The sequence below is a fragment of the Monomorium pharaonis genome, chromosome 1 (assembly GCF_013373865.1).
Source record: "Monomorium pharaonis isolate MP-MQ-018 chromosome 1, ASM1337386v2, whole genome shotgun sequence".
NCBI classification, from domain to species: domain Eukaryota; kingdom Metazoa; phylum Arthropoda; class Insecta; order Hymenoptera; family Formicidae; genus Monomorium; species Monomorium pharaonis.
This window is the reverse complement of record NC_050467.1, coordinates 8,881,991-8,909,344: the sequence shown is the minus strand read 5'-3', so window position 1 is coordinate 8,909,344 and position 27,354 is coordinate 8,881,991. Positions and strand designations below refer to the sequence as shown.

General features: G+C 36.1%; 1 protein-coding gene across 2 annotated transcripts in view; it reads right to left on the bottom strand.

Annotated features, from left to right (window-relative positions):
• LOC105836804 (proteasome activator complex subunit 4B) overlaps positions 1-27,354 on the bottom strand; it is a 165,073-nt gene that overhangs the window by 126,393 nt on the left and 11,326 nt on the right. Inside the window, exon 2 of one of the 2 annotated variants that reach the window (XM_012681093.3) lies at positions 9,214-9,354. The exons of the other annotated variant lie outside the window; for it this stretch is intronic. Within the exon in view, the coding sequence (XP_012536547.2) occupies positions 9,214-9,354 (141 nt within the window). The remainder of the gene's footprint in view (positions 1-9,213; positions 9,355-27,354) is intronic. 2 annotated transcript variants of the gene reach the window in all.

Genomic DNA, 27,354 nt, shown 5'->3' with positions numbered 1-27,354 from the left:
ACTGCGTATGACGGCTATAGCCGCAACACAGAAAAAACAAAGTAAAATTTTTTGAATTTGCTTGAAACTTGTTACTCGGGAATTTTTGGGGTCGCTGATTACAAATCCGAATGTAATCAATCAGATGTAAAATTCAAAATGGCGGATCCAATATGGCAGATCAAAGTTACAAAAAATGGTCTGATTTTTATAAAATTTGGTACCCTTATGTTTTTTGGGTCTCTGAATCCAAATATGACATCAAAATCCAAAAATGGCGGATGCTATTATATATGGGAACTCTAATGTCAGGATGTACTTATTAATTTATTTTGATCAAATATAGAATCGGCGAATCCAAAATGGTAAAATTTCGTTCTTATTAACCATTTTGAATATATTAATTATAATGTTAAGTTTAGATTCAGAGATCTAAATAACTTCGAAATAATAATAATAAAATTCCATCTATTTTTTGTAATTTTAATCCGCCATATTGGATTTTGTAAATCTGACATCATATTCGGATTCAGAGACCAAAAAACATAAAGGTACCAAGTTTCATAATAATCCAATAAACTTTTTTCAACACACTTTTGGCCCAAATAGTAAAATTTTCTTACACAGCCAATGGGTTAATAATTGTCAAAAGGATGTAATATAAAAATGTTTGTTGATGATATTATACATGCAGAAACAAGTTGCAAAGAAATAAAAAAAATAAACATAATGTTCAACGTTGTGGAGAAATTTAAGGTTAAATGTTAATGGATTAAAATTAAACGCAAGAAAGACAAATTTTATGGTAGTAAGAAGTGTAAAAAAAGAGCTAACAGCAAACATTGTAGTAAAATGTAGAGATGCAACTTTAATAGAGCAAGTTAAAAAAATAAAATATTTCTGTTATGATCGACAGTAAGCTAACCCAGATAGCCAAACCTGCCGAGAGCACAAACTGAAAAATTTTGACACATATTATGCTGGCAAAAGTTGGACAGCAAGCAATTACAGTTTGCCGTTTCAACTAACATTAACAGAAACACGACAAAAATCGAGTAGACTTTGCGTCACAATGTGCCCTCAAAAATGCAGCAAAAGTACAACAAAATTTAAAGACATTAACAAAACAAAAATCAGACATTGTGTGTTGACACAATATATCACTAAAAATTAAATAAAAAAACAGATATGTCATGATGTCACATTAAATTAATAAAATGTAGCTAGAAATTTGACATATTTGCTATCACGCTGCAATACCAGAAACTTGGCGAAAATACAGCACGATGTATCACATGAAATACTGACAGCAAAAATGCAGCAGAAATCGAGCAGAGCCTGCCGTCATGACATGATGGCGAAAACGCGGCAGGTATAGAACGCAAGTTTGCTACATCAGATGTGTGATGACTTCTGCACACAGGACGCGGCAAAGCGGCATCGCGGTGGCCAATCACCGTCTTGCTTTTCTGATAATACATATATGTATTTAATAAAAAAGCAAGACGGTGATTGGCCACCGCGATGCCGCTTTGCCGCGTCCTGTGTGCAGGAGCCATGAATCCTCTATAATAGATGATTTTAGTGAGTGGGCGGTAGTAAGGTTGATCGCCCGACGTGTCTCCCGTCGAATCCCACACTTCCCGGACCTGATCCTCCCAGAAGTCTTCTCAAAGATTTCCACCTTTATATAAAAAAAAGTTCAAATTGGACGGTTTTTGCATGTGATATCATCTTGGGTTTAATTAACTCTCTGCAGTCAGTCGAAAACGCCACATTTAAATTTAAGTATATAATCATAAAATATATAATTCGTGATGTATATGTAAATTAAATATCATCAAATTTATAAAATTATATAATGTAAATTAAATGTAATAATAATATTAATAAACATATGTACATTGCATACATTAATTATTTATTTTACTAATTAAAAATTATTAATAATACGTCATATCGTGTTAAATTTTTGCTATATTTTTCCGATTACTTGTGACGACAGCTTGGTGCTCGATTTCTGCTATGTTTTTGCCGTCACAACCGATAAAGCAGATCGCGTTCTATATCTGCTGCGTTTTCGCCGGCATGTCATGACGGCAGGCTCTGCTCGATTTCTGCTGCATTTTTGCTGTCAGTACTTCATGTGACACATCGTGCTGTATCTTCGCCGCGTTTCTGGTGTCGCAGCGTGATAGCATTTCATGCTTCGTTTTTGCTGTCTTTCTGCGTTTAGAGTTTAATTTGTCAGATTGTGTTCGATATTTACTATGAATTTGCTGTCATGTTATGGTAGCAGATGATATTGGATTTTTGCTGTATTTCTATCAATATTTTCTGTTGATAATCTGTGCTTGTAGAAACTAAGCTTAATGAGGAAGCAGCAGATTGAAATCTGCTGCGATATCATGCTCGAGTTTGCTGGCATATTGCCGGCAAGCTGCTAGCATTTTGCTTGCTGAGAAGATTTAAAAAAACCATGTAAATATATGATAAAGTAAAAAGGCAAAAAAAAAAGATTTTTAAATAGGTAGTAGTTAGTAGGTAGTAGTTTATCGAATTATAGCAGATGTACTGTAAATATATAAATCAATCATTGCGCTGCATTTCGAATATTATGCAACGTTATTAATACAAAAGAGATACAATAACCACCTTTTGGACACGTAACGATTGGACACCGCATTATTGGACACCGCAGTCTTCTAGTGAAAAACATTAATATATCATACGACAGATTATCTAACCTTAGAAACATCTGACAGAAAAAAGCGTCGCTCTGCCAAAAAAATGTGAATTTTAAACGTCTATATACGTCTATATACGTATTTTTACGAGCATCTCGTTTTGCATGTTAAGTCGCAAACCGATGTGGTGCAGAGAATGCTCCGCGCGCACGCACACACACACGAAGAGTGCAAGAGGGGGCCTTCGGCCCCGTCCAAGTCGCTAACCCATGTAAATTGTATTGGAAATCTGCAAATGTGTGTGTGTGTGTGTGTGTGTGTGCGTGCGCGCGCGCGTGCATGTGTGTGCGCGCGCGCATGTGTGTGTCCCTTATCGTAAGATGTCCAATCGTGCGGTGTCCAATCGTGCGGTGTCTAATCATTATGTGTCCAAACAGGATACTCCCGGAGAGACACAACTTAGCAAACTGCAAATAGCGCAAAATCGAGCCATGCCTGTAATATTACAATATAAGCAAGAAACCAAAGTTGAATGTATGTTGCAAGCGTTACGTTTAATGTCAATAAAACAGAAGTTGTACTTAATGATACGTGTATATTTGTGTTTGAAATGATAGAAGGACTATTACCTGATTATTTTAAGAATAGGATACAAATAGTAGGTGATGTAAATGAAAGGCTGACAAGGCAAGCGGGTAATATTGCGGTTCAATTTTGGCGAATAAAAAGCGCACAAAAAAGTATGTTCTATGAGGGTATAAAAATGTATAATGATTTACCACTAAAAATTAAAAGCAACGAGAGGGTCAAGCAGTTTAAAAGAAAATTTAAAAAATATATTTTAAATGTTAATTAGTATCAAAGTAATTTTTAAATTATTTAATGTGTATTTAAAAATAGCTGAAAGCTAAATAAATATCAATCAATCAAATCTCCCCCCCCCTCTCTCTCTCTCTCTCTCTCCCTCCCTCTCTCTCTCTCTCTCTCTCTCCCTCCCTCCCTCCCTCCCTCTCTCTCTCTCTCTCTCTCTCTCTCTCTCTCTGTGTGTGTGTGTGTGTGTGTGTGCGCGCGCGCGCGCGTGCGTGCGTGCGTGTGTGGAATAGAGCAGACGTGTCAAACATTGCTCCGTCTTTATAATGTGTTTTGAGAAGAAAAGAGAGCAGTAGAGAAGTACAAAATTAGTGTGGTGATAGTTCTATAGATCGGACAACAGGAATTGTTATCTAGCCGGGAAATGCAGATCTGTGAATAGCTGAAATAGATTTCTATAATCATGTGTATCAACGACGTTGTGACAAGCAAGCACTGACGTGGATGGAATCTGCTGACGTGTAGCGAATTCGACAGCGGCGGAACACAGGTGTCGACGATCGATAAATTATGAAAGAGGACACCGAATATCGATGTTCGGCATGCAAGAAGGCTATTAAAACTAAAGTAGTACAATGCAAATCATGTGTTAAACTGTTTTACCATCCAGGCTGTGTTAACACAAAATTTATGATAGAAATAATGAACTAGTTCCGTGCATGTGTCTCTTTGCATTTGAAATAGAGAGTAAAATTGGAGAAGTAAAGAAAAGTAGCAACAGAGATAGGCTCGGATCGACGGAAGCATCTGGAAGGCCAAGCACAAGTACGAGTGGATCGGCAAATAAAAACACATAAATTAATGTTGAGTCAAGGAAAAGTAAATATAGGATGAAAAAGACGTCCTGTATTTAATCATATTAGTGTCAAGAGATGCTTTAAATGCTGGGGACTATCACCATTTTGCGAAATACTGTATGCAAAATGAGGTGTGTCATAAATGTGCAGGTAATCACAAATCAAATGAGTGTACAACAAATGAAAAGAAATGTGTAAATTGTATATATAAAAACGTACAACCTGAAGATAAAAGATGACCATAATGCATTGAGTCCGGAATGTCCGACGTTCAAGAGGGTTCAACAAGAGGAAAAGAGAAGGGCCGGCTGGGAGGATGCAAAATAGCAATCACAGAAGGAAGAGAAACTGATACTGTATACAAATGCGCAAAGTTTGATAGCGCATAAAGATGAAATACATAATCAAGTTATAAAGAAGATTCATCCAGCAATTATAGCATTGTCCGAAACAAGGCTGACATCGGAAATAGAAGATAGTGAAGTGAATGTGCCGGGTTATAATATAATCAGATGTGATGGAAAGAACAGAAATACAGGAGGTGCAATATTATATCTAAGAGAAGACATTAAATATGAATTGATATGGATTAAATATATAAGTGCAAATTGTTGGAGCGTTGCGATAGATGTGTGTGTGTGTAAAAGAAAAATTTTATAAAGGCGCGCTGATGATAGTATATCACTTACCGAGTATATCACTTACTCTGATGGCAATTTTCTAAGATTCTTGGAAGAAGCTGCAGAGGATTTGGTGATAAAAGAATGTATGATAGTAGGAGACTTTAACATAAATTTTAATCCTGTTTACCACCAACCGCCATACTTTTTCTTCGCCCAATTGTTTACAATTTAATATAATATTTTTTATTAACAATTTTTTTTTATACCTACATATAACAAACTCTCCCAAGTTAATTTTGCCCATCATTGCCAAGTCAACTATGAGCATTAATCAGTAATTAAATAAAAAAAAATTTAAAATAATTAAATAAATACGAGTACACAAATAAATAATTAATAACTAAAAATGATAAGTAAAAAATTAAAATCATTTCTACTCCTATTTGTTTTTATTTCATTACTTAGTAGCTTATGTCGTTATTTATTTCTGTATTTAATTATTAACTTAAATTTAATCATTTATTTAATCATTCATTAATATAAAAAATTAAAATACAGTTTTAAGTAAGAAAATGTGTGACAATCACGTGGAGCCCGTAAAGCCCCATAGCATGCATTCTCCATACTTCGGTCATGCACCGTTTAATAGGCCAAATTCATTTATTAATAATTCAATAAATAATAATACAAGCCAAAATTAATAAAGTTTTAATTTTAAATTTCACTCTTTTATTCTGTAAAATAAAAATAATTTAATCTGGAATACCCTGTACATATATAAACGCGCGCGTGCGGCCGCACGCACGCACGCACGCACGCACGCACACACAATTCATGTTCACTTTTCGAAAATGCAGACAAAAAATAAATGTTAAGATATTAAGTTGTTCAGCAGAAATACGTATGCTTTCTACATTCTGTTAGCAACATTTGTACTTAATAAAAATAAAAACACAAAACATAAATGTGTTTATATACTACTAAAAAAAAATAGGAAACACTTTTTGTATACCAAAAATTTAGGCTATTTTCGAACCGCTGGAACTAAATAAAAAATTATCGTAGAATCAAAATCCAAAAAGCGTTTTAAAACTTGAAATTTCTTCTTTTAAAAGCTTTTTGGCGATTTTAGTTATCTTTCTTTTCACCAACGTAACACAATAATGAAGCTTGACCCGTTAAAATGAAAATTCTTAATGCGAATTTGCTGCACTGCATCTCACATGAAAAAAGTCATAGAAAATTTCTGTTACTTGCATCCTATAGCGGCATCTTTTCCCTTTATTTTGAGCGGTTGTTCATTGCTGTACGATTTGTTTTGACCGAGTTATTAAGATTAAAAAAAAAAAGATCATTTTTTTCTTTCATCGCTTGTTACTCGTAAACAGATCAACGTACAGCGCTCAACAAAAAAGCGTTGAAAAGCTGAAAGTTTGCACTTTTGAATGCTATTATTATTTTTTTTACAGATTTACTTTTTCTAACAACAATTCGCCTTCAAACATTACGTAAAAAATCGCACATTTTACGGTTTTTATTTAGTTCAATGTACTGTTGTAAAAAAAGATTCAAACACATCGCTGAAACAAAGTTTTATAGTACGATTACTCTCCAGTAATAAACACTAATGTTCATGGAATAAAACATTTTTATTCCACGTGTTTATCATTTTTGGAATTGCTAAAATTGTTTACGTTTTTTCAAATATTTTTCTACACTCTTTTGACCAAGTTACAAAGTGAACCTTACATTTTTTAAACGACGCTTACCACCGGCATTAGCGTTATCCAATGTGCATTACGTGGAGGTTGCCAATCGGATTTTGCACATCGCCCGCGCGCGTTTCACAGCAAAGATAAGGACCCCGCGGTTCGTCACGCGCGCGCTCGTGGCTATTCCTTTCGACTTTTTAAATATCGTTTTATGATGCGTTTCAAATGCGTTCAAATGTCTACACGGCATTTTAAAAATTTCGTATACAAGCTCAATACTCTACGAGAATCGTCTATGTGTTAAACATTTGTTTTAAAGCCTCTATACGTAAACATTACGTAAACATTAAGAGTACGCACCTACTCACATACATGCCGTAATGTTTACAAGTAATGTTTACGTACAAAGAGAATTTGAAATAAATGTTCAGTACACAAACGACTCTCGTAGTGTATTGAGCTCGTAATCGTTTAAGAGAAGCCGACCTTCGTTCTCGTTCTTATGTGCAAGTGCCGATTCTAACACTTTAGACATCGTCAGATTCGTCTTCAATTTGCGCGCAATCACATAAATTGGATCACGAGAAAATAAAAAAAATCTGTATTTTTCTAATGAATCGCATTTCTATCTTTACAGCAATGACGCTCGTACACATACTTGGCGTCGACAAAATAAATGTTATAATCGGCACTACGGCATGTCAGTACGAGCCCGTAAGAGTGGTGCTGCGATGGTGTGGGGGTGTATTTCAAAAACAAAACAAACTGAATTATTGATCCTGCCACCTCCTGCAATCACAAGTGTTCGATACATAAATGAAATTCTTCGACCTTACATATTGCCTCTACGTTTATCGCATCGGAATTTTGTAAGAATTATGCAGGATAACGCTCGCCCTCATACGGCAAATGTAACTAGACGCTTTCTTGAGCAACACAATATTACATTGTTGGATCATCCCGCCAATAGTCCAGACTTAAATCCAATTAAACACGTTTGGGACTAGATGAAACGACGTTTAAAAAGTCGCGAGGAACAGATATGAAATTTAAATAAGTTGGGAGAAGCGCTTAGATAAATTTGACACGAAATTCCGCAGGACTAAGAGGTTCACAAATATGCAAGAACGTTTACAAGCAGTAATTAATCAGAGAAAAGGTAACACACAATATTGAACACGCACGCACATAACACACCCTCTGTCTTCACATGCACGCACGCACGCACGCACGCACGCACGCACGCACGCACGCACGCACGCACGCACGCACGCACGCACGCACGCACGCACGCACGCACGCACGCACGCACGCATACAGCATAAAGGGTTTGGAGTTTCAAGATACTGCGGAAGTGACAAGCCGAGAGTCCTAATCTCTGCTGTAATACACACGCACGCGCGCGCGCGCGATGTGCAAAGTCCGACTGGTAACCTCCACGTAGTGCACATTGGATAACGCTAATGCCGGCGGTACGCGTCATTTAAAAAAATGTAAGAATGACTTCGTAACTTGGTCAAAAAAATGTAAAAAAATTGTTGAAAAAACGTTGTAAGCAATTTTAGTAATTTCAAGAATGATAAACACGTGGAATAAAAATGTTTTATTCCATAAAAGTTAGTATTTATTACTGAGAAGTAATCGTACTATAAAACTTTGCTTTAGCGACGTGATTAAATCTTTCTTTACAATAGTACATTGACTAAATAAAAACCGTAAAATGTGCGATTTTTTACGTAATGTTTGAACGCGAATTGTTGTTAGAAAAAGTAAATCTGTGAAAAAATTAATAATAGCATTGAAAAGTGCAAACTATCAGCTTTCCAACGCTTTTTTGCTGAACACTGTACGTTGATCTGTTCACGAGTAACAAGCGATAAAAATCAAAATGAGTTATCAATAACTCGGTCAAAAAAAACCGTACAGCAATGAATCACTCAAAATAAAGGGAAAAGATCCCGCTCTAAGATGCACATAACAGAAATTCTCTATGATTTTTTCACGAGAGATGCAGCGCAGCAAATTCGCATTAAAAATTTTCATTTTAACTTTACGTCAAGTTTCATTATTGTGCCACGTTGGTAAAAAAAAAGATAACTAAAATCGCCAAAAAGCGTTTGAAAAAAGAAGTCTCAAGCTTTAAAACGCTTTTTGGATTTTATTTCTACAATGGTTTTTTGCTGAAATAAGAATCATTTTTAATTAAAAATTCAATTACATTAAGTATAAATTATGTATAAAAAATTTAAAAAATATTAAAATAATAAAACAAATAATACATTATAAGACTTTTAAAAAATAAATTGCAAATTGATATTTTTTAGATCTAATTTTTGCAATAATTTAATTAAAAATGACATTTTTTTACTTGAAAATGTAATTATATTATTATAATTTTTTCATTTTTTTATAAACTAGTTCAACTTTTTATTTGTTCACTGATTGGTGCAGTGACCTTACAAAACATTTTTTAATGTAATGATTAATTAGCATTATTAATATTTTTAATATAATAACATAGTTGATTATTTCCAATTTTACTTACTTCAATAATAAGATCAGTGTATTGGAAAATTTATTGATAAGGTTGAGATCCAAATTCGGTATGGTAATGAGCTCGTACATTAATTTTACAAATGCTATGTGATCCTCTTTACTAAACTTCATTCCATATAATTCTATGTATCTGAAAAATAATATAATCCAACATGTTAAATTTTAAAAATTAGTATAATAAGATTAAAAAAATATTAACTTTTTGATTACAGGTGTTGTGAAATAGTACATTGTGCGATAAATACAGAAGATCAGCTTTTTTCAGTACAAATGCGTTCATCTGCACAAGTGAGAAGAAGCCGATCCGCAAGTGTTGCATACTTTTTGTTACCAATGCGTCAAAATGTTGTCCTTGAGTGTTCTTAGATCTTCACAAATTGACACATTGTCAGGTTGCGAAGGTTGAGTTAGATTAGCGAGAGGACTCGGGGATGGAACGCCTCTATATGGGAGCGGTAGCGTCGATGGCGTTGTACGGTACTCCCCATATGATTGAGGGACCTCAGCAGGCGTAAAAATTGCTGAATTACAACACGGATGCAGTATGCAACACGGAGGATCAACGTCGCGCATCCGTTCTCTCGTACCCTTTCGTTTTTACTGACTCGTGAAGAAGACGGAAGTCCTCGTCCTGCTTGCGTCAGCAGGATGTCGGAGCAGAATCGATTACCGATTGGCTCGTGTCACGCGTCAAAATGTGACGCGACGCTTGTTGATTAGGTTTCGCGATTTCCGCAAGCGCCACCGGGCGCTTCATCGATTTTCACGCTAGATCCGGCAGGTGCTGCCGCGAGCGATTCCCGTTGAACTGAATTATAGCTGGGGCGCAACAAGTCCCCTATTTGCGCTGCTCCCTTGGGCTAAATTTCATTTTGCTTGCGGTGGGACTTATTCCCAAACATACCGCCTCAAAATGACGATTTCGAAATCATCTTCAGAATGGATAATGAGCTGCCGCCCGTCATGATGGCATAGCACTCAATGTGGAACATATTTGTGATAGTAACGTTTCAATGGGAACACGGAACTTACATCCTAACGCAATGAAAATTTCTTAAGTGCTAACGCAATTGACGAACCTTAATGCTAACGCGATGAACATACCTTAATTTCTAATGCAATAAATATACCTTAATTTCTAACGCAATGAAAATACAGATTTCTAACGCAATGAATATACCTTAATTTCTAACGCAATGAAAATACAGATAACGCATACGACTATTGTAATGACACGACTCACTTTGGTTTAAATGGATAAAAACTTCTTTTGAAATAACTTGTAATGGACTAATACAACTTAATTCTAGATTGCTTAGAACTCAAATGCGGACGCGACGATTCTTTTAGTAATTTTTCTTTACTGAACAGTTTGATCGTTGAGTTGAATGCTTTCGAGACGTTCAATATCGATTGGGAGCACGCACTTTGGTGATCGGATGCGTATATTCGGAGGTAGCAGTTTTGATTGATACAACGCGAACTAATCCGTCAGAGCCCGCGTGACAGCGGACAACTCTGCCCATTTCCCATTTGCATGGGGGCAGTAAAGGATTCTTTATTAGAACTATCGCACCAACTTGTATTGATGGTTGCTTTAAGCGCCATTTGGCTCGTTGTTGAAGCGTGTTAATGTAATCGTTCTGCCATACCTTCCAGAAACGTTATGTGATGTACTAATTGCCATCGCGATAAGCGATTTTCATTGATGTGCAGTGTAGACGGCTCGGGAATGGTTGTGAGCGCGGAACCGATTAGGAAATGTCCCGGCGTTAATGTTTCGTAATCGTCCAGTAAATCTGTTAAGGGTGCTATGGGTCGAGAATTGAGGCATGCCTCGATTCTACAAAATAGCGTGGTGAATTCTTCGAATGTTAAGATGTGAGACCTGAGTATTCTGCGTAGGTGATGCTTAACGCTTTTCACCTCGACTTCCCACAGCCCTCCGAAATGGGGCACGTAAGGCGGAATGAATGACCAGCTGATACTGTTGGCTGCTGTTTTACTGAGAAAATTCGAGTCCTGGAGTGCGTCGCGATACGCCTTGGCTATTTCCTTATCAACACCTAAAAATGTGGTGCCATTATCGGAATGCATTCTTTCGGAAAGACTTCGTCTGGCATAGAAGCGACTGAACGCGTTCAAGAAAGCAGGGGTGGAGCAATTGCTCACTAATTCTAAGTGTATCGCTCGTGTGGAGAGACACACGAAGACGGCAATGTAGGATTTACGCGAAGTGATCCCGCGACCGGCGTAATCGACGCCGCAGTGCAAAAAAGGTCGCTGTTACCCGACTGGAGGGCAGCTGGCCCATAAGCTGTGTCGATATCTGAGTCTTCGCTCTCGCACAGACTGTACATCGATGGAGAATTGATTTTACCAGACTTCTGGATCATAGGATCCAGTATTCTTGGCAGAGTGTAGATAGCGTCAGCTGATTGCTAGCGTGTAAGGAAATGAGATACGTGTAATGCACAAGTAACGTAACAACTGGATAAGCTGCTAGTAGAATCGAGTTTTTAGCTCGAAAAGAGAGGGACGCGTTGCGCAACCGCCCGCCCACACGAATTAAATTGTCAGAGTCGAAATACAGACAGAGAGAGAGAGACTCTTGGAAGGAAGTGCTTGCCCGCGTTGAAGCAACTGTATCTCGGCCAGAAAGACTTCGGTTTGAATAACATGCAGCCAAAATATCTTTGCCTTCTTAAACTCAGTAGCGGTAACCGCCAGGAAACATGGAGTTCCTTCATTTAAAAATTTATGCTTGTGTTTACATCAATCGATAAAGCGTTTTAGATACGCGGTGATCCGCACAAGTTTGGACCACCATGAGTAACGCGTCGCGAGCGTCCAAGGTTCCGACACTGGAGCGAGCAGCGTCGTGATTGATTTCAATTTTAATTGGCTCTCATTCACTAGAGAAACCTCGTAGTTAAGCCACTCGGAAGAAGGGAGAGTAAGCCACGACGGGCCTCGCCACCATTTCTCACAAGAATTTAGCTGATTTCTGAGCAGTCCCCGGGAAACCTAATCCGCAGGATTGTCATTTGTCGACACGTGATACTAAGCAGCATCAGGCAGTCTCGCTTGAACGTCGGCGACTCGATGCGCGACGAAAGTTTTTAATTGAGATGAATGCCTGCTGAGCCAGGCTAATGTAACGGTAGAGTCCGTCCAGCAGTAACACGGAACAATGGCCAAGAAAGTTGCGAACGAATTCGATGAGTTTCGACAGCAAAACCGCAGCGGATAATTCCAATCGCGGAATCGTCATGGGTTTGAGAGGGGATACCTTTGATTTACCTACCAGTAGAATGGTAACGATCGTTCCGGATAGTGACGTGACGCGCAGGTAAATGACCGCAGCGTACGCGACTGTGGACGCGTCGGCGAAGCCGTGGGATCTCAAGATGCGCGGTGTCGACATCACAACCGGTCCAACGCGGTAGAATTAATCTTTGCAATTGTGGAAGTGTGCGATAAATTTCTTTCCATCTTTCTAGTAATTGTTCCGGAATGACGTCATCCCATTGCAACTTAAGGCGCCACAATTGTTGCATAAATACCTTGGCAGCGAGGGTGACCGGTGTGACCCAATCGAGAGGGTCGAAAAGCTTTGCGATAGTCGATAGAACGGCCCGCTTCGTGGTGGGAATTGCTGTTGCTAAAGCGATGTTAAATTGAAAGCTATCGCGTGCGGGATTCCACGTGATTCCCAGAACCGTGATGTTATCGTTAAGCGCGAGAATTTTATCGTCAGCTAAACCGTGATTCTCAGGTAAAATATCTGAGAGCAATTCGGATCGATTGCTCGCCCATTTACGCAGAGTGAAACCGCCCTTCTTTAGAAGATCGCAAACCTGATTTCGCGTCTGGCGCAGCAAAGGAATGTCCTCGGCCCCGAACAGGAAACCATTCACGTACACGTTTTCCCTCAGCACCGACGCAGCTAACGGGAACTCATGACCTTCGTTTTTAATTAATTGTTCTAACACTCGCAAGGCTAAAAATGATGCCGGAGTTGTTCCATACGTCACCGTACACAGTTGATATTCCTTAACCCCTGACTCTCCGTCGAGCTGGTTAGTATTCGCGAAAGTATTCGCTGGTAATCACGATCGCGTTCATCAATGAGGATTTGGCGATACATCTTAGCCACATCGGCTGTATAGACGTACTTGTGTTGTCGCCATCCGAGTAGCACCGTCTGCAATTCTAATTGTAACTTCGGTCCCGCAAGAAGGTGAGAATTTAATGATGTGCCGTTTGTGGTTTGGCTAGAGACGTCAAAAACAAATCTTACTCGAGTGACTGAACTAGTCGCTTGAACTACCGGATGGTGAGAAATATATATAATTTGGGAACGCCACTCTCGTCAGCGTTGGGAACTTTAATCATATGTTGTAGAGCTTCGTACTCCGCGAAAAACGCCGCATATTCCTTTTTCATTTCGGGCTGAGTGTCTAGCCGCCTAGTCAACGACTGGAGTCGACGCTCGGCAATAGCGCGTGACTGACCTATATTTAACGGAGAGTTTTCTTGAAATGGAAGACGCACGATGTATCGTCCGTCCGGTGATCGGAAGTGGGTGGCAAAAAAAAATGATCCTCGCATCGCTTATCTTCCGGCGACATGTAATTTTGCGGAATCTCTTCGGTCTCCCAAAATCTTTGTAATACTTGCTCAAGCAAGCAATGAAGTGCAACAACTTGATGCGCAGTGCTTGCCGTCTTCGAGGACACGGAGGTGGTTCCTGACAGAACCCAGCCAAAATATGTTTGTATCGCGCTAGGTTAATCGGCGGTTCCGTGTCGAGCGTTGACGAGCACCTTGTCGTACAGGTCGGATCCAATTATTAGATCGATTGGAGTCGATCCAGTAGAATTGTCATCAGCGAGCTTTAGATTCGAAAGGTGGGTCCATGTGCCCATGGACGGAGTGCATCGAGGAATGTATTTTGTCAACAACTTCAAAATATATGCAACAATAGTAAAGATTGGATCCGAACAATCTCGAGGCGATATGTGAATTAACGCGGTCGATCGGCAGACTTCGGTGTCGATACAACTGATATCGGAAGTAGACGTGTGAGCTCGCATTCGAATCAATCGTAAGCATTGTGCAGTCCTTTCGGCAAGGAAAGTTAACTCTGATCCGCTGTCAAGCAGAGCTCTGACGATTAGTGCGCGTCCGGAGGGGGAACGCAAGGTGACTTGAGCAGTCGCTAAAACTACGGGAGTCGGCACGACATTCATAGATATTGCAAAATGCACCGTGACGCTATATGTCTCTTGATTCGAGTCTGCGGAACTTGACGTGTTCGCAACGGACTTATTCCCAAACAATGACTGATTATTACAGTGTATCTTATGAGTACTTATTTAAGTTTTGCAAGTTTAAAAAGTTTTTTTTAATTCATATAATTGGTATTCTTATGTGTAGACTTTGCAAGTATCTACAAAAATACCAATTATATATTTTTAACATAAAAATCAGTTTTTAACATATCTATTCGTTATTTGTTTTATATTTTTAATTCTATATTTTTGTTCTATATTTTTAATAAAAAAATTATTTTCTAACATATTTGTTTGCTATTAATATGCATTTAATAAGTTATGTAAGAGAAAGAGAGAGAATAAAAAAAAAGAAAATATAATTTGATATATTACACATTACTTAATCCTTTAAAACATACATTTTTTCTTATATGCGTTTTTCATGGAACTTCGTATACAGAGATTTTTGAGATCGCTAAATTTAGGTCTGAAGTTAAAATTTGAAAACAGCCTCGGATCAAACCATATAGAAAATGGCTCTCGGTCGATTCTTCCTTTCTTGGAGAAAACATTTTCCAGGACATGTTGATTAAAAGTTGTCACGGGCGCAAGAAAAAATTGGAAGGAAAAAAAATTGCAAGATACAGACTAGAAAGTAAAATGAAAGAGGGAAAATATTAGAAGGATAAGGAACGAAAAAGTTGTAGATTGTGTGGGTGCAAAGAAAAGAAATAGAATCATATATGAGAAAAGTGCACGGACTAGGGGGCGGAGAGGTTGGCAAGAAATAGTGAAAAAAGAGTTAGGTGAGGAAGGAGAAAGGGAAGAATAGATGGAAAAACTGAACGAACTGAGAGAGGAGAGTGAAAAAGAGAAGAGCAAAGGTAAAACAGAAATTTAATAGAGAAGATTATGTGGGAGTAGTGGCGGTAGAGTATAAATGGGTAAATGCTGAGGTAAATAAAAAAAAGTGCGGCGGAAGCGAAAGTCAAGATGTAAATATAAGAAAAAATGAATAATAAGTGAAGAAATGTTGCGTTCTCTCTCTCTCTCTCTCTCTCTCTCTCTCTCTCTCTCTCTCTCTCTCTCTCTCCCCATCTCTCTCCATCTCTCTTGAACTAGATTAAATTAAAGTGATAGATATTTGTACAAAGGTTTTTGCTGATTACAAGCGGATTATGAATTGTAAGCGGAGCGGGAGTCCGTCTGTACCCCGCAAGAGATCGGAGAATAAATATTCTCATTACATATATTAAAGAATAATTTTAATTATTTCACACTTGTTTATACTACCGTAGAGATTTATCATTTAAACTAAATAAATGTAATAACAGTTAACTTTCTGAAAAAATATTAATTATGCGAAGAAACCGATAAAATTGTACTGATTGTGTACAATATCAAATTCAAATAAATGTTTAAATTTCCAATAGTTTTCGCAAATGTAATATTTTTTTATAAGAAATATTGATATACATAGTATATACATATTAAAGTTTTAATAAAAACATTGTAATTAATTTTATAACAAATTTATTATGAATGAACAGAATTGGTTTCTTGATGAAACTCATATGACATATTTGTTCAAGAACTTATTATTATTGTCAAAGGCATTTGAAAGCATCTTTATCATTACCACCTCTAAGCGCGCGAAATTCTAGCCCTGTCATTCGTGATAGAAGAAGAATGTTTATTACTTCAAGCATATACAATGCCAAGAAGGGACTTGGTTTACATTCGAAATCTTAACCTTGCATTCACCCACACCTTATCTTATACTGGTTTAACCTAAACTCCTAATTTCTTAATCATTATTTCTCTTGACAGTTACCTGTTTATTTACATTCAGTTCCTCTATTTTCCAGACACCTTACCTTTTTCTATATTTTATACTATATTATATCTTATATATTATACCTTCTACATTTTTACATATATTCCTACAATCGTTTAACTATCTTTCTATTCTAATCTCCAGTCGCATAACTTCTCACTATCAAATAAATCTAATGTAATGTATCTTATCTTATCTTACCTTATAATCGCAAGAATTCTTTTTATACAACAAAATTTTTTCTCTTCAGCATCCATTGCCAAGAAGAGAATCCTACATAGAATACAATATAATCTTACTTAAATCATTTTTCTCGCTACACACTTTCAATATTCTAATATGCTAATGACATATCGATAAGATAATTAAACTGCTCTACCTCTTCCATTCCCTACATACATTGATAATTCTATCATCTCCTACTCTACTTATAATTCCTATCCCTCTACTCCACGTGCACCTAACCTGTTCCACTAGTTACTATCTACTCTCTGAAAGATAAACTTATCGCACAGCCTCTTCCCAGTCTTGCTCTCTTCGTCATATTAAATTCGTTGTACTTGTTACTCCTTCTATCCGTCCTGTCACCCTTATGTCCTCAAATCTTCTTTCCATCTTCACTTCTTCCTATATCTTACATTCTTCTCGTGTACCTCCCGAATTTTCTCTTCTTGTACTATTGTGAGCTGCTTTCAAGTCCCAATCCATAATCCCAAGGAGACCGCAACACTTTTTTCTTTACTTTTTTCACGCAGTCCGTACTATATGGATCACCAATAAAACTGTATCCTTCGCTCCTTTCCTTTTAACCTTTACCTTAATATTTCCTCTTGTCTTATCTCTTTCTTGCATCTATGATCTAACCTTTTCTTGTTTCCGGTCCAGAAAGTTCTTTAAATTACTTTTCTCATTTTCTCCTCTCTCTTCCCTTTCTTTCACCTCTTCATAGCACTTATCTTTCCTCTTCTTTAATGTATACAACCATTATCCTAGGCCCGTTATCTCTTTTCTCTACTGCATCTCTGATCCATCCTTTTCTTGTTTTCGGACCAGAAAACCCTTTAATTTTCTTTTTTTAATTTATTCATCTCTCCTACATTTTGTTTGCCTCTTCATAGAACCTTGCTTCTCTTCTCTAGTGTACAGCCGTTAACCTACCTACCAAAACCAGAGTTCATCCATTTGCCTTTTCCACTCTTTCCTAGCGTGAACGTTCTGCAGGTGAATTGTCATCCTCTCTTATTCTTGTCCTTTCTGCATTCCCTTTCCTCCTCCTCTTCTTTATCCTTGTCATTTTCATCATCCAGGGCATGCGTTCTGAGTTCACTCCTTCATCTGTTCTAAATTTCCTATTCTTACCAAGACAATATTATTACCTATTCTACCTATCCTACATATTCTATTATATTACCTTCGCTTTCATTAACATATACACTTTACCTCTTATTTTCGTTTGGTCATCTCTCTAGAACCTTCGAACGTTAACTTAACCTAATCTAACCTAACTTTCTCTTGCTCATTTCTATACTCATTCTTTCCTTATAACCCTCTATCACTTTCACTATGACACACGTATCTACCTTATATCTTACCTATTCGATTTCCCTAGCCCTCTTCTAACATTCTTTAGCTCTTTTTACATTCTCCTATCTATACATTTTCCCGCGCACGACTACGTATTCTAACCTCTATTTCCTATAATCTTTTATCCAAATTCTGACCTTATCTCCTATTTCTACCGCATTCCCTTCAATTATCCTACAACTTTAGTCTCCTCTCTTCCCTCTTACAACAATTTTCACAACCTAAATCTCGTTATTCCGATTATTCCTATCCCTATTCTCACACCGCTATCGCCACACGACCATTCACTCTCACACCACCTAACCAAGTTCCAGTCATTCGTGATATATAAATTCTTCCCATTTAAAAATTATTATAACCTCGACATCTTTGTATTAAAATTTATTTCTCAAAATGCTGCAAAAAATTTATTTAAAAACAAATTTCGCGCCAGTTTAGAAACACCCTGTATATGAATTAGTTCGACTTTTAATGCTCTTTAATTTTTGTTCCTACAAAATGTTCAAAATTTGCAAAAAAGTAAGACGGGGATAAATTAAAAAATTTTTAATTTCTAAAAAACAAATATATTATTGTAAAGAGTATGAAATGTCATAAAACTTTTGTATAAAGTATTTTTTCATAAATCTTATCTCAAATTTTCAAAGATATTCACCAAAAACGAAAAAATGCGTTTTTCGTAATGTGGTTTCAACCCTTAACGTCGAGATACGTAGCAAAAAAATATAGGTCTATCTAATATTTTTTTATATCCAAAGCTCATTAAAATAAATGAAGAATAATTCCAACCATTTCTTTGTAAGAAAAAGTGCAAAACATAATTATGTTTTTACACTAACAAGTTCATCATACTTAAAAAATAAATGCTATAGTTGATACAAATAACATAGCCATACAGCATCAAAATTTTTCAAAGATATCTCGGAAAGAAGCAGGACCGATAAGCCACAATTTCGGTCCCCCTGGATTTAATTTAAATTATCAGAAACAATTTCTTACTACATAAATTAAGCTGTTTTCAGGTTATACGGACATATTCAATATGGTCGTTATCTTATTTGAAAATAAAATTCCGTATTTTTTAATATTTTGTGCTGTTGTGCCCCTTATTTAAAGACACGGTATTTGGGGATCGCTGCCGTGACTCCTCGAGTCAGGTTCCGTGAGAGATAAAGCCATTTGTAGAATAACACTATATATTTTCTCTCTCTTAGTTACAAATGAGTTACACTGATTCGTTACTTAATAAACCCGTATAAAAAATATAGGGTCGAGCGACATACGGTCGTCGCTGTACGCTATTCGATTGAGCACGCTCGTTATTTTTACAGCGGTGTTTATATACACCGATTTTTGACATATAACCGGGGAGAGTACTTCCGCGGTCACTAGCCTTCGGTCAGTGCACTTGCTTAGTCAGCAATTGCTGGCTACGCAGATTCGGCCCAAAATCAAGAGATTTTGGGTGTTGTTTATTAAGCAACCGGGTGCATTGCCCGGTGCGACGCCCGGTATGTAGACCGGGCGATGTTGCATGCGCGAGGTGTCACTTGACACCTTTATTGCTTGCGACATTCTTGGTGTGAGTGCATCACACTCACAACAGTGCAGTATACACAACTCACCTGAACATCATGGATATTATATTGAAAAATCATGAACATCATAATATACAATTATTTTTGTATGTAAAATTGATGATGACACTGAAACGTATGTAAAAACATTTCATCCAATTACTCTCAAGTGCCCAATTACTTACCTAAACCTAAACCAAATAAAAACAGAAGGAATGAATAAAAAGAATAAAAATGAAAAAAAAAGATTTCCGATTATTAGAGCTCCAATATATCAAGAGACACGGTAGTGTCTCGCGCCAAGTAAACGTGCAGCGCGATACCGCCCGTGTATCTTTACGCGAGAGGACGACTTGCAAGCACCTGAGATTATCAGATCTCAATAACTGCTAAACCAATCTTCTAACTAGGCTCGATCGAAAGCTTAGGTTTGATTTATATAAGAAAATTGTTTTTATTTTTTTCTCTATGTGCTCTACGAGTGGAAATATCGCAACGCAAACACCAAAATGTAAATTTTTTATTTAAGATACATTATCGCCCTCAAAAATCTTGTCTAGTATATAAATTCAATACTAGAGAGCTTTACAATTTTCTTGTGACAGTCTCCTTTAAAATATATACTGCATATTGATGTAATAATAAGTTGCTGTCATTTGCTTTAAGAAAGTAAAAAATAAATATCAAGTAATATATCTGTAAATCGTAGAGAAAAGGTTCCGAATTTGGAACACCATATCGTTTTCAGACTATATATCTTAAATAAGAATTATAAAAACACTTTTAAAAATACTAATTTAAATACTAATATAGACGATAATGTTTAAAATGTTTATTAAAGAAATTGGAGTAAATCTCACAAACTCAAACAGTGCTTTTAACAACTTTCAATTGTTGCTCGAAGCTAACAGAATTCTTAATTTATTTTCTATTCCCGACTTGACTCTTTGGGAATATCCGCTCGTCTCGCTCAAAAATTCTCTTGCAAGCTTCATTTTTTTAAAACAAACGAAAATACTCGCACACCGCTTGTTGCCGAATTCTCGACACGCTCGCATGCTCGTACACATTATACTTCCTACACTAATTTAAATTAAAGAGTATCTTCAAATAATATAGAATTTTTTATAATACTGTCTATTTTTTAAATAATTTTGTTTTTGTAATACATGTCAAAAAGAGCATCTGACGAAATGGGCGCCTAATTTGGAACCCGAATTGTATGATCGAAGTATTAATATTATATTTTATTAATTTATACATCTTACCTAAATTACGTAGTTTTATAGACTCTATGTTATTCCGTTAGGTTCGCCTAAAAAGAATATGGTAATTATTCACCTATACGGAGCCACCCCCGATTTCAATGTGCTTCACATACGTTATCAGGAACATGACCCTGAGTAACTTTTCTTTATAACTTAATGGTCGGTCATTGTTCGTTAAAGAGATATTAACAAAAGAAGTTTGAAAAATATCCATGTAAAATAGAACACACACGCACAGAGGAGGTGAAAATGGAGGGACCTTCGGCCTTCTCCTCCTCCCGCACCCACTCTGTTGGTAAGAATGCCCTATACAGAAATGCGCAAAAGTACAGTACTTTGTCGAGAAATAACTATGTCACACAAAATTTTGTGTGGAAAGAGAATATATTCTTAGAAAATGCGTGGGTGGGAGAGGAGCTAAGCCCATCTTCCTGCATCCCCTCCGCAAATAGCGACATAAAATTGGTGGGTTAAAGTTAAGAAAAATTACGGGGAGGGGGTGCAGGGGAGGGGTCGAAGACTTTCCCCCGCCCACGCGTTTTCTGAGAATACATTCTTTCCACATCAAATTTTGTGTGAAAATTTTGTGTAACATAGTTATTTCTCAACAAAGTATCATACTTTTGCGTATTTCTGTATAAAGCACCCTTACCAACGAAGTGGGTGCAGGAGAAAAAGGTCGAAGGCTCCCCCACGTGAAAGGAGGTGTTAATTAATATTACAACATTATTATTCATTAATGAGTATTAAATCGTTTGGATTTTGCTTATCTCTGCTGTGACGCACGCACGCACGCACGCACGCACACACAGATAGAGAGAGAGTGTCACGACATTTATACATACATATATGTGTATATATACATATGCGAGCAAATTGATAAGTTCAAACGCACGCAGTAAACCTTAAAATAACAATATTTTAAAATTTTGAACTCCGAAACTAAACATAAAAAAGTCGCACAAATTGTAATTTTTCATTAGGATTATAAGTACTACAATATATAAAAAATTCAAGGAAATTGACCGAGCTTTTTTTTCATATTTGTGCGGGGTTCTTTGGAAGAAATTTACCAATTTCAAATAATCATAACTTGATAAATAATAAAGATAGAAATAAATGCCAAAGTGGAAAATAAAGTTCCAAATGTCCACTTTAAGAATATTTAAATAGCAATTATGCTCGGCCATTTTTTCAAAATGGCAAATAATAAAATAAGAAGATAAAAAATTGATAATCAAAGGTCCGAGATTGGGACAATGAATAGCGTGATTCAGACATCGTAGTCCAATAGAACAAAACGCACACGAAAGTATAGAGTGTTATCTTTAAAATACTTTTTTACCGAGGTTGATGCAATAATTTTTTGCTGAGTTAATGCAATTAAAAAAAAAGTTTTCTTTAAATATACAACCCACTATTAATAAACGGGCGTGTGCAAACACACACACACAAATATATCACAAGGAGGGTGTAGTCTAAAAATACTGTGGAGCTGACGAACCACGGGGTCCTTATCATCCTTATAGTATACAAAACATACAAACACAAACACACCACAAAGAGGATGTGGAATCTAAACATACTGTGGAGCTAACGAGCCCCGGAGTCCTTATCCTTGTGGTATACAAACACATACACAAACACATACACACAATAAAATATCATTCAAAGGAATTACGACCATAATTTGACCAAATCGACCATGTTGCAAATTCAAAATTGAATATCTCGGCACCTAAATACCACAGCATAAAAGTTCAAAAACAATTTGAAAACTTTAAAATCCTACTTTTCGAAATTTAAATTGAGATTGTGTGCAACAATTTTTTCAAAATAGCGGATGACGAAAAGATAACATGCAAAATTGATACATAAAGCTTCGAGTTTGCGACGGTGCATGGCGTAAATCAAACATCGCATTCCAATGGAACAATGTTATTGATGCAACCAGTTGTCTTAGTTTATTTCTTTATCATAGTATACGCAGACCTAATATATAATTTGTGTAACACACACACGCACGCACGCCCGCACGCCCCCCCCCCCACACACACACACGTGCGTGCGCAGCGTTTTTTTTACTTTTTTTAAAAAAGGTAATACATAAATATAATACATAATCTTCTAGGGTAACAAAGTCATTTTTTTCGCCTCATAGATTCAGTACGATAAAAGGTGATCTTTTTCACGGTTTTGCAACCAGGTATATGTGTGCTACCTGACCTATTTCACTGTCATCAATTTTACAAATATAATTTTATATTATAATGTTCATGATTTTCGAATATAATATCCCCGATTTTGAGGCAAGTTATACTGCACAAAATACCCACAAATACGAATTTCTATATTTATACAAGATAACGATCACATTGAACATGTCCGTTTAAGCTAAAAATAGCTTAATTTAGTGTTTTATGTATTAAGAATAAAATTTGTTTCTGATAATTTACAATAAAATCCAAAGAAGGCCAAAATCATGGCTTATTGGTTCTCCTTCTTTTCAACTAAAAAGTGAAACATTTCATTTGCAAAATGAATATCTGTAGCATTTTTGTTCTATTTTTAACAAGTAACAAAGATAGTCTAATGGCTGTGTTAATAACATTTCCTAAAAAGCACCCTTGGTGACAGTTTGCACGTGAATTTTTGGCAGCAAGCTTAATGGTGTAAAAGTCCATGTAAAAAGTGCCAAATGTCACCTATTTTTAAGGAAATGTTTATAAGGTTATCGCAAATATTAATATTATAAATTTCCCTTAATATTCGTATGTTATTATATTTAGTAATTTGTACTTTTCACGTACACAGAATTACATATAATCGCGTGAATTATGTAAAAGTTTATGCAGAACAGATACAATAAAAAATAAAAACCCAAATAGCAAAATGACGTCATAATGACGGTAAATTTTGCTCATAAAGTGACCAATTAATTGTCCTAAATAAAGTCTTATAAGACCTGGAAATAACATCAAAATTCCGCATCCACGAGACGTCATTTCGTAACGTCTTATTGACAACAAAAATAAAACCAATATATAACTTAATTTTGACTAAAAAAATTGTGACATAGTCACATTTATTACAGCATCACTTAAAAACTTTTGTAATCAAAAAAAGTTGTCACACATTTGGCATCCACTGTCAATATTGCTTAACCTCGATGATTGCTTGATAAGTGGAATTAATGCTTGGGAATTAACACTTTGTGATGATCCATGAATACTGGATTATAGACATACTACTACTGTGATCAAAAAATAAGGTGAGTTTTTTATTTAAACTTCGCGAGACTATAAAATCATGAAATTTTTTTGTGAGTTGGTAGTACTGTCTTTGACATTGATGCAGAGTTTTATGTCAATATATTTAATTGCTGCAGAGCTACGCGTGTTTTTGTAAACATACAAAAATGAGTTTTTTGTTTTTTACTATGTCTGATTTTAGAGGAAAAATTTACATTAAATTTTGTTTGCGGAATAAATATTCTGCCGCGGAAACATTGTGGTTGTTGCAGAAGGCCTTTGGTGATAAAACTATGTCGCAAAAAAAATGTTTACAAGTGGTACAAAGACTTGAAAGAAGGCCGAGAACAAGTTCAAGATGAACAATGCCCCGGACGACCATCAACATCTACCGATAAAAGCCACGTCAAGGAAATCAAAGATTTGCTCGAAAATCGTTGATTGACAATTAGAGATTTGCTGATGCTGCGGGCATTTCATTTGGATCAACCCAAACCATTTTAAAAGATGTTTTGCACTTCAAACACGTCAAATCTCGATTGGTTTCAAAAACACTTAATTTCGTCCGGGGCGCTGTTCGTCTTAAACTCATTCTCGGCCTTCTTTCAAATCTTTGTACCACTTGTAAACATTTTTTTGCGACATAGCCTTATCACCAAAGGCCTTCTGCAACATCCTCAACGTTTCCGCGGCAGAATTTTATTCCGCAAAATTTAATGCAAATTCTTTACTCAACAAAATCAGACACAGTAAAAATAAAAAAACTCACTTTGGAATGTTTACAAAAACACGTGTAGCTCTGCAGCAATTGAATATATTGACATAAAACTCTGTATAAATGTCAAAGACAATACTACCAACATACAAAAAAAAAAAAAATTTTATGATTTTATAGTATCCGCGAAGTTTAAATAAAATTCACCGTATTTTTTGATCGTAGTAGTATTTGTTTTAGATTATAACAAAGCATAATAAGAGAAATATGTATACAGTTAAATTATATTTTTATAAATGGGGCATTCTTTATCAAGCGGGCAACCTGCCGTTCCAAAATTGTACTCGACGCAAGAGCTATCGAAAGCCATGTAAGCTTTTAAAAAATTCAAAATGGCGGAGACAATACGGCGGATATAAGAGTGCAAAATGTAAAATAGTTTATAGATTTACTTCAATTCTGTTTTCCAAGGGTTTCCGAGGATGCTAATTACGAAACTGCTATTAAATTTAAAAAATTTAAATGACGGATCCAACATGCTCTCTGCATTTTGCGGGGTATCCTAGAACTCTCATTAGCTGCGCAATCTTTCTTTGAAAAGAGAAATATTATCAACCGTATTCATATGATAAGTGTTGTTACGTGTTAATTTTAAAAACATATTATTACTTTATTCATAAAATTTTGTTTTTGCAAATAGTTATTCCTTACCCTACATTGCAGTATTCTTACATTCCGTAGTTTCTGTGAGCTATCCTTCTATCAGCGTTAGTCTTACCATCAGTCACGTGATATTAAACTTATGCCTTAGACTGCACTGTTTCTCAAGCACACAAAATTTAAATAATTGTGTAAACTATTCTACATTTTACACTTTTAAGTCCACCATATTAAATCAGCCATTTTAAGTTTCTAAAATTTGACAGCAGTTTCGTAATTAGCATCCCCGAAAATCCTTAGAAAACAGAATTAAAGTAAAATTGAAAAGAATTTTTCAAAAGCGCACATGGCTTCCGATAGCTCTTGCCTGTAACTAAATTTGTGTGCAAGGTGGTTCTTCTACGTCGAATACAATTTTAGAATGGTGGATGGCCCGCTTGACAAAAAATGCATTTTTTTTACTGACAAGGAGATGCTAACATCTGCTACGTCTACTTTCAAATTAGCTATAGTACATTCGAAAAGGGAGATAAAAAAACAAAAATTGTGTTTTGGTTTTTGAGTGAATAGACCCTACTTTCTGAGAAAATTGCATTTAAATATGTGCATTTTCGGCCAGTCGGTAAGTACAATAAAAAGCCACTTTTCGGCATGAAGTGCGATGGCCGTGGGTGCTAAGCTCAGATAACACAGAGATGAACAGAAATTCCTAAAGAAGTCATTTTAATGAATACTTGAAGAAGTAGAAAAATGAATACATAAAGAATTCTTGAGGAATTAGCCACAATGAGTTCACATTGAAGTATTCCTTAAGAGTTCATTGCAATGAATACCTCGCGATTTATTATTTGGAATACTTTGAGTATTCATCAGAAATTACTCGAGTGTTTGGATAATCTCAATTACATTTTTATAATTATATATCGCTTAATAAATGCTAATTTATACTTTTATACACAAAATGCGCTATATATAATTAACAAAACAATATATTAACAAATATGTATGCATAAACAAGAAGTGTTCATGGATCATCACGGGGCGTTAGGATGCGTACGATCTTCGAAGTCAAGCAACGTTGGCGATGGTTAACACTTGGATGGGTGACCGTTTTTTCAGGTACAAAAATTAAACATCCTTTAACGGGTACGACTATGGCTTGGCTAAAACAAGTATAGTTTTCTTCCTCTTACAAAATTAATCAGAATTTTTTATCTTTTAAATTTTTCTGAGAAACGTTCCAATATTATAAAAATCGAAACATTTATCAGAAATCTTGAAAATAAATTTTTTAATTTCGTTTGAGAGATCTACTTGGAGAAGTTCTAATGAATACCTTAAGAAGTTCTGAGGAATTCCAACAAGTAATTCTATGAATACTTTAAGAAGTCCTGAGGAATTCGAATCATGGTGCATGTAACTTCCTACGTTATTCTTAAAGTATTCTTCTATGAATTCCTCAGGAATTACTGTTCAGAAAGAAAGACTACTTTATGAATTCTTTAAGAAGATACTGTGTTATCTGGGAAGTGAGCGCCTACTGTTTTGCTATCTGTGCGAGCTGGATTCGAGACCAGTTCTAATAATTTTTTTCTTTTTAGTTTATATGCCAAATAAATTTATTCTCTTTATTATTTACAATAAAATTTTGCAGTTTTAATAAATATAAATTTCTATCAAGAGACACGGTAGTAGCTCGCGCTAAGTGAAAGCACAGCGCGAGCCCGACCGTGCTCTTTTACGCGAGTACGCGACTTGCGAGCACCCGAGATTATCGGATCTCAGAAACGGCTAAACTGATTGAGTTCTAACTAGGCTCAATCGAAAGCTTGGGATCGATTTGTACCAGAAAACTGTTTTTATTTTTCCTCTACGTAATCTATGGGAGGAGATATCACGACGCAAAGTCTAAATGTCAAAAATTTCGTTTAAGATACGTCGTCGTGGTCGTCGTCGTCG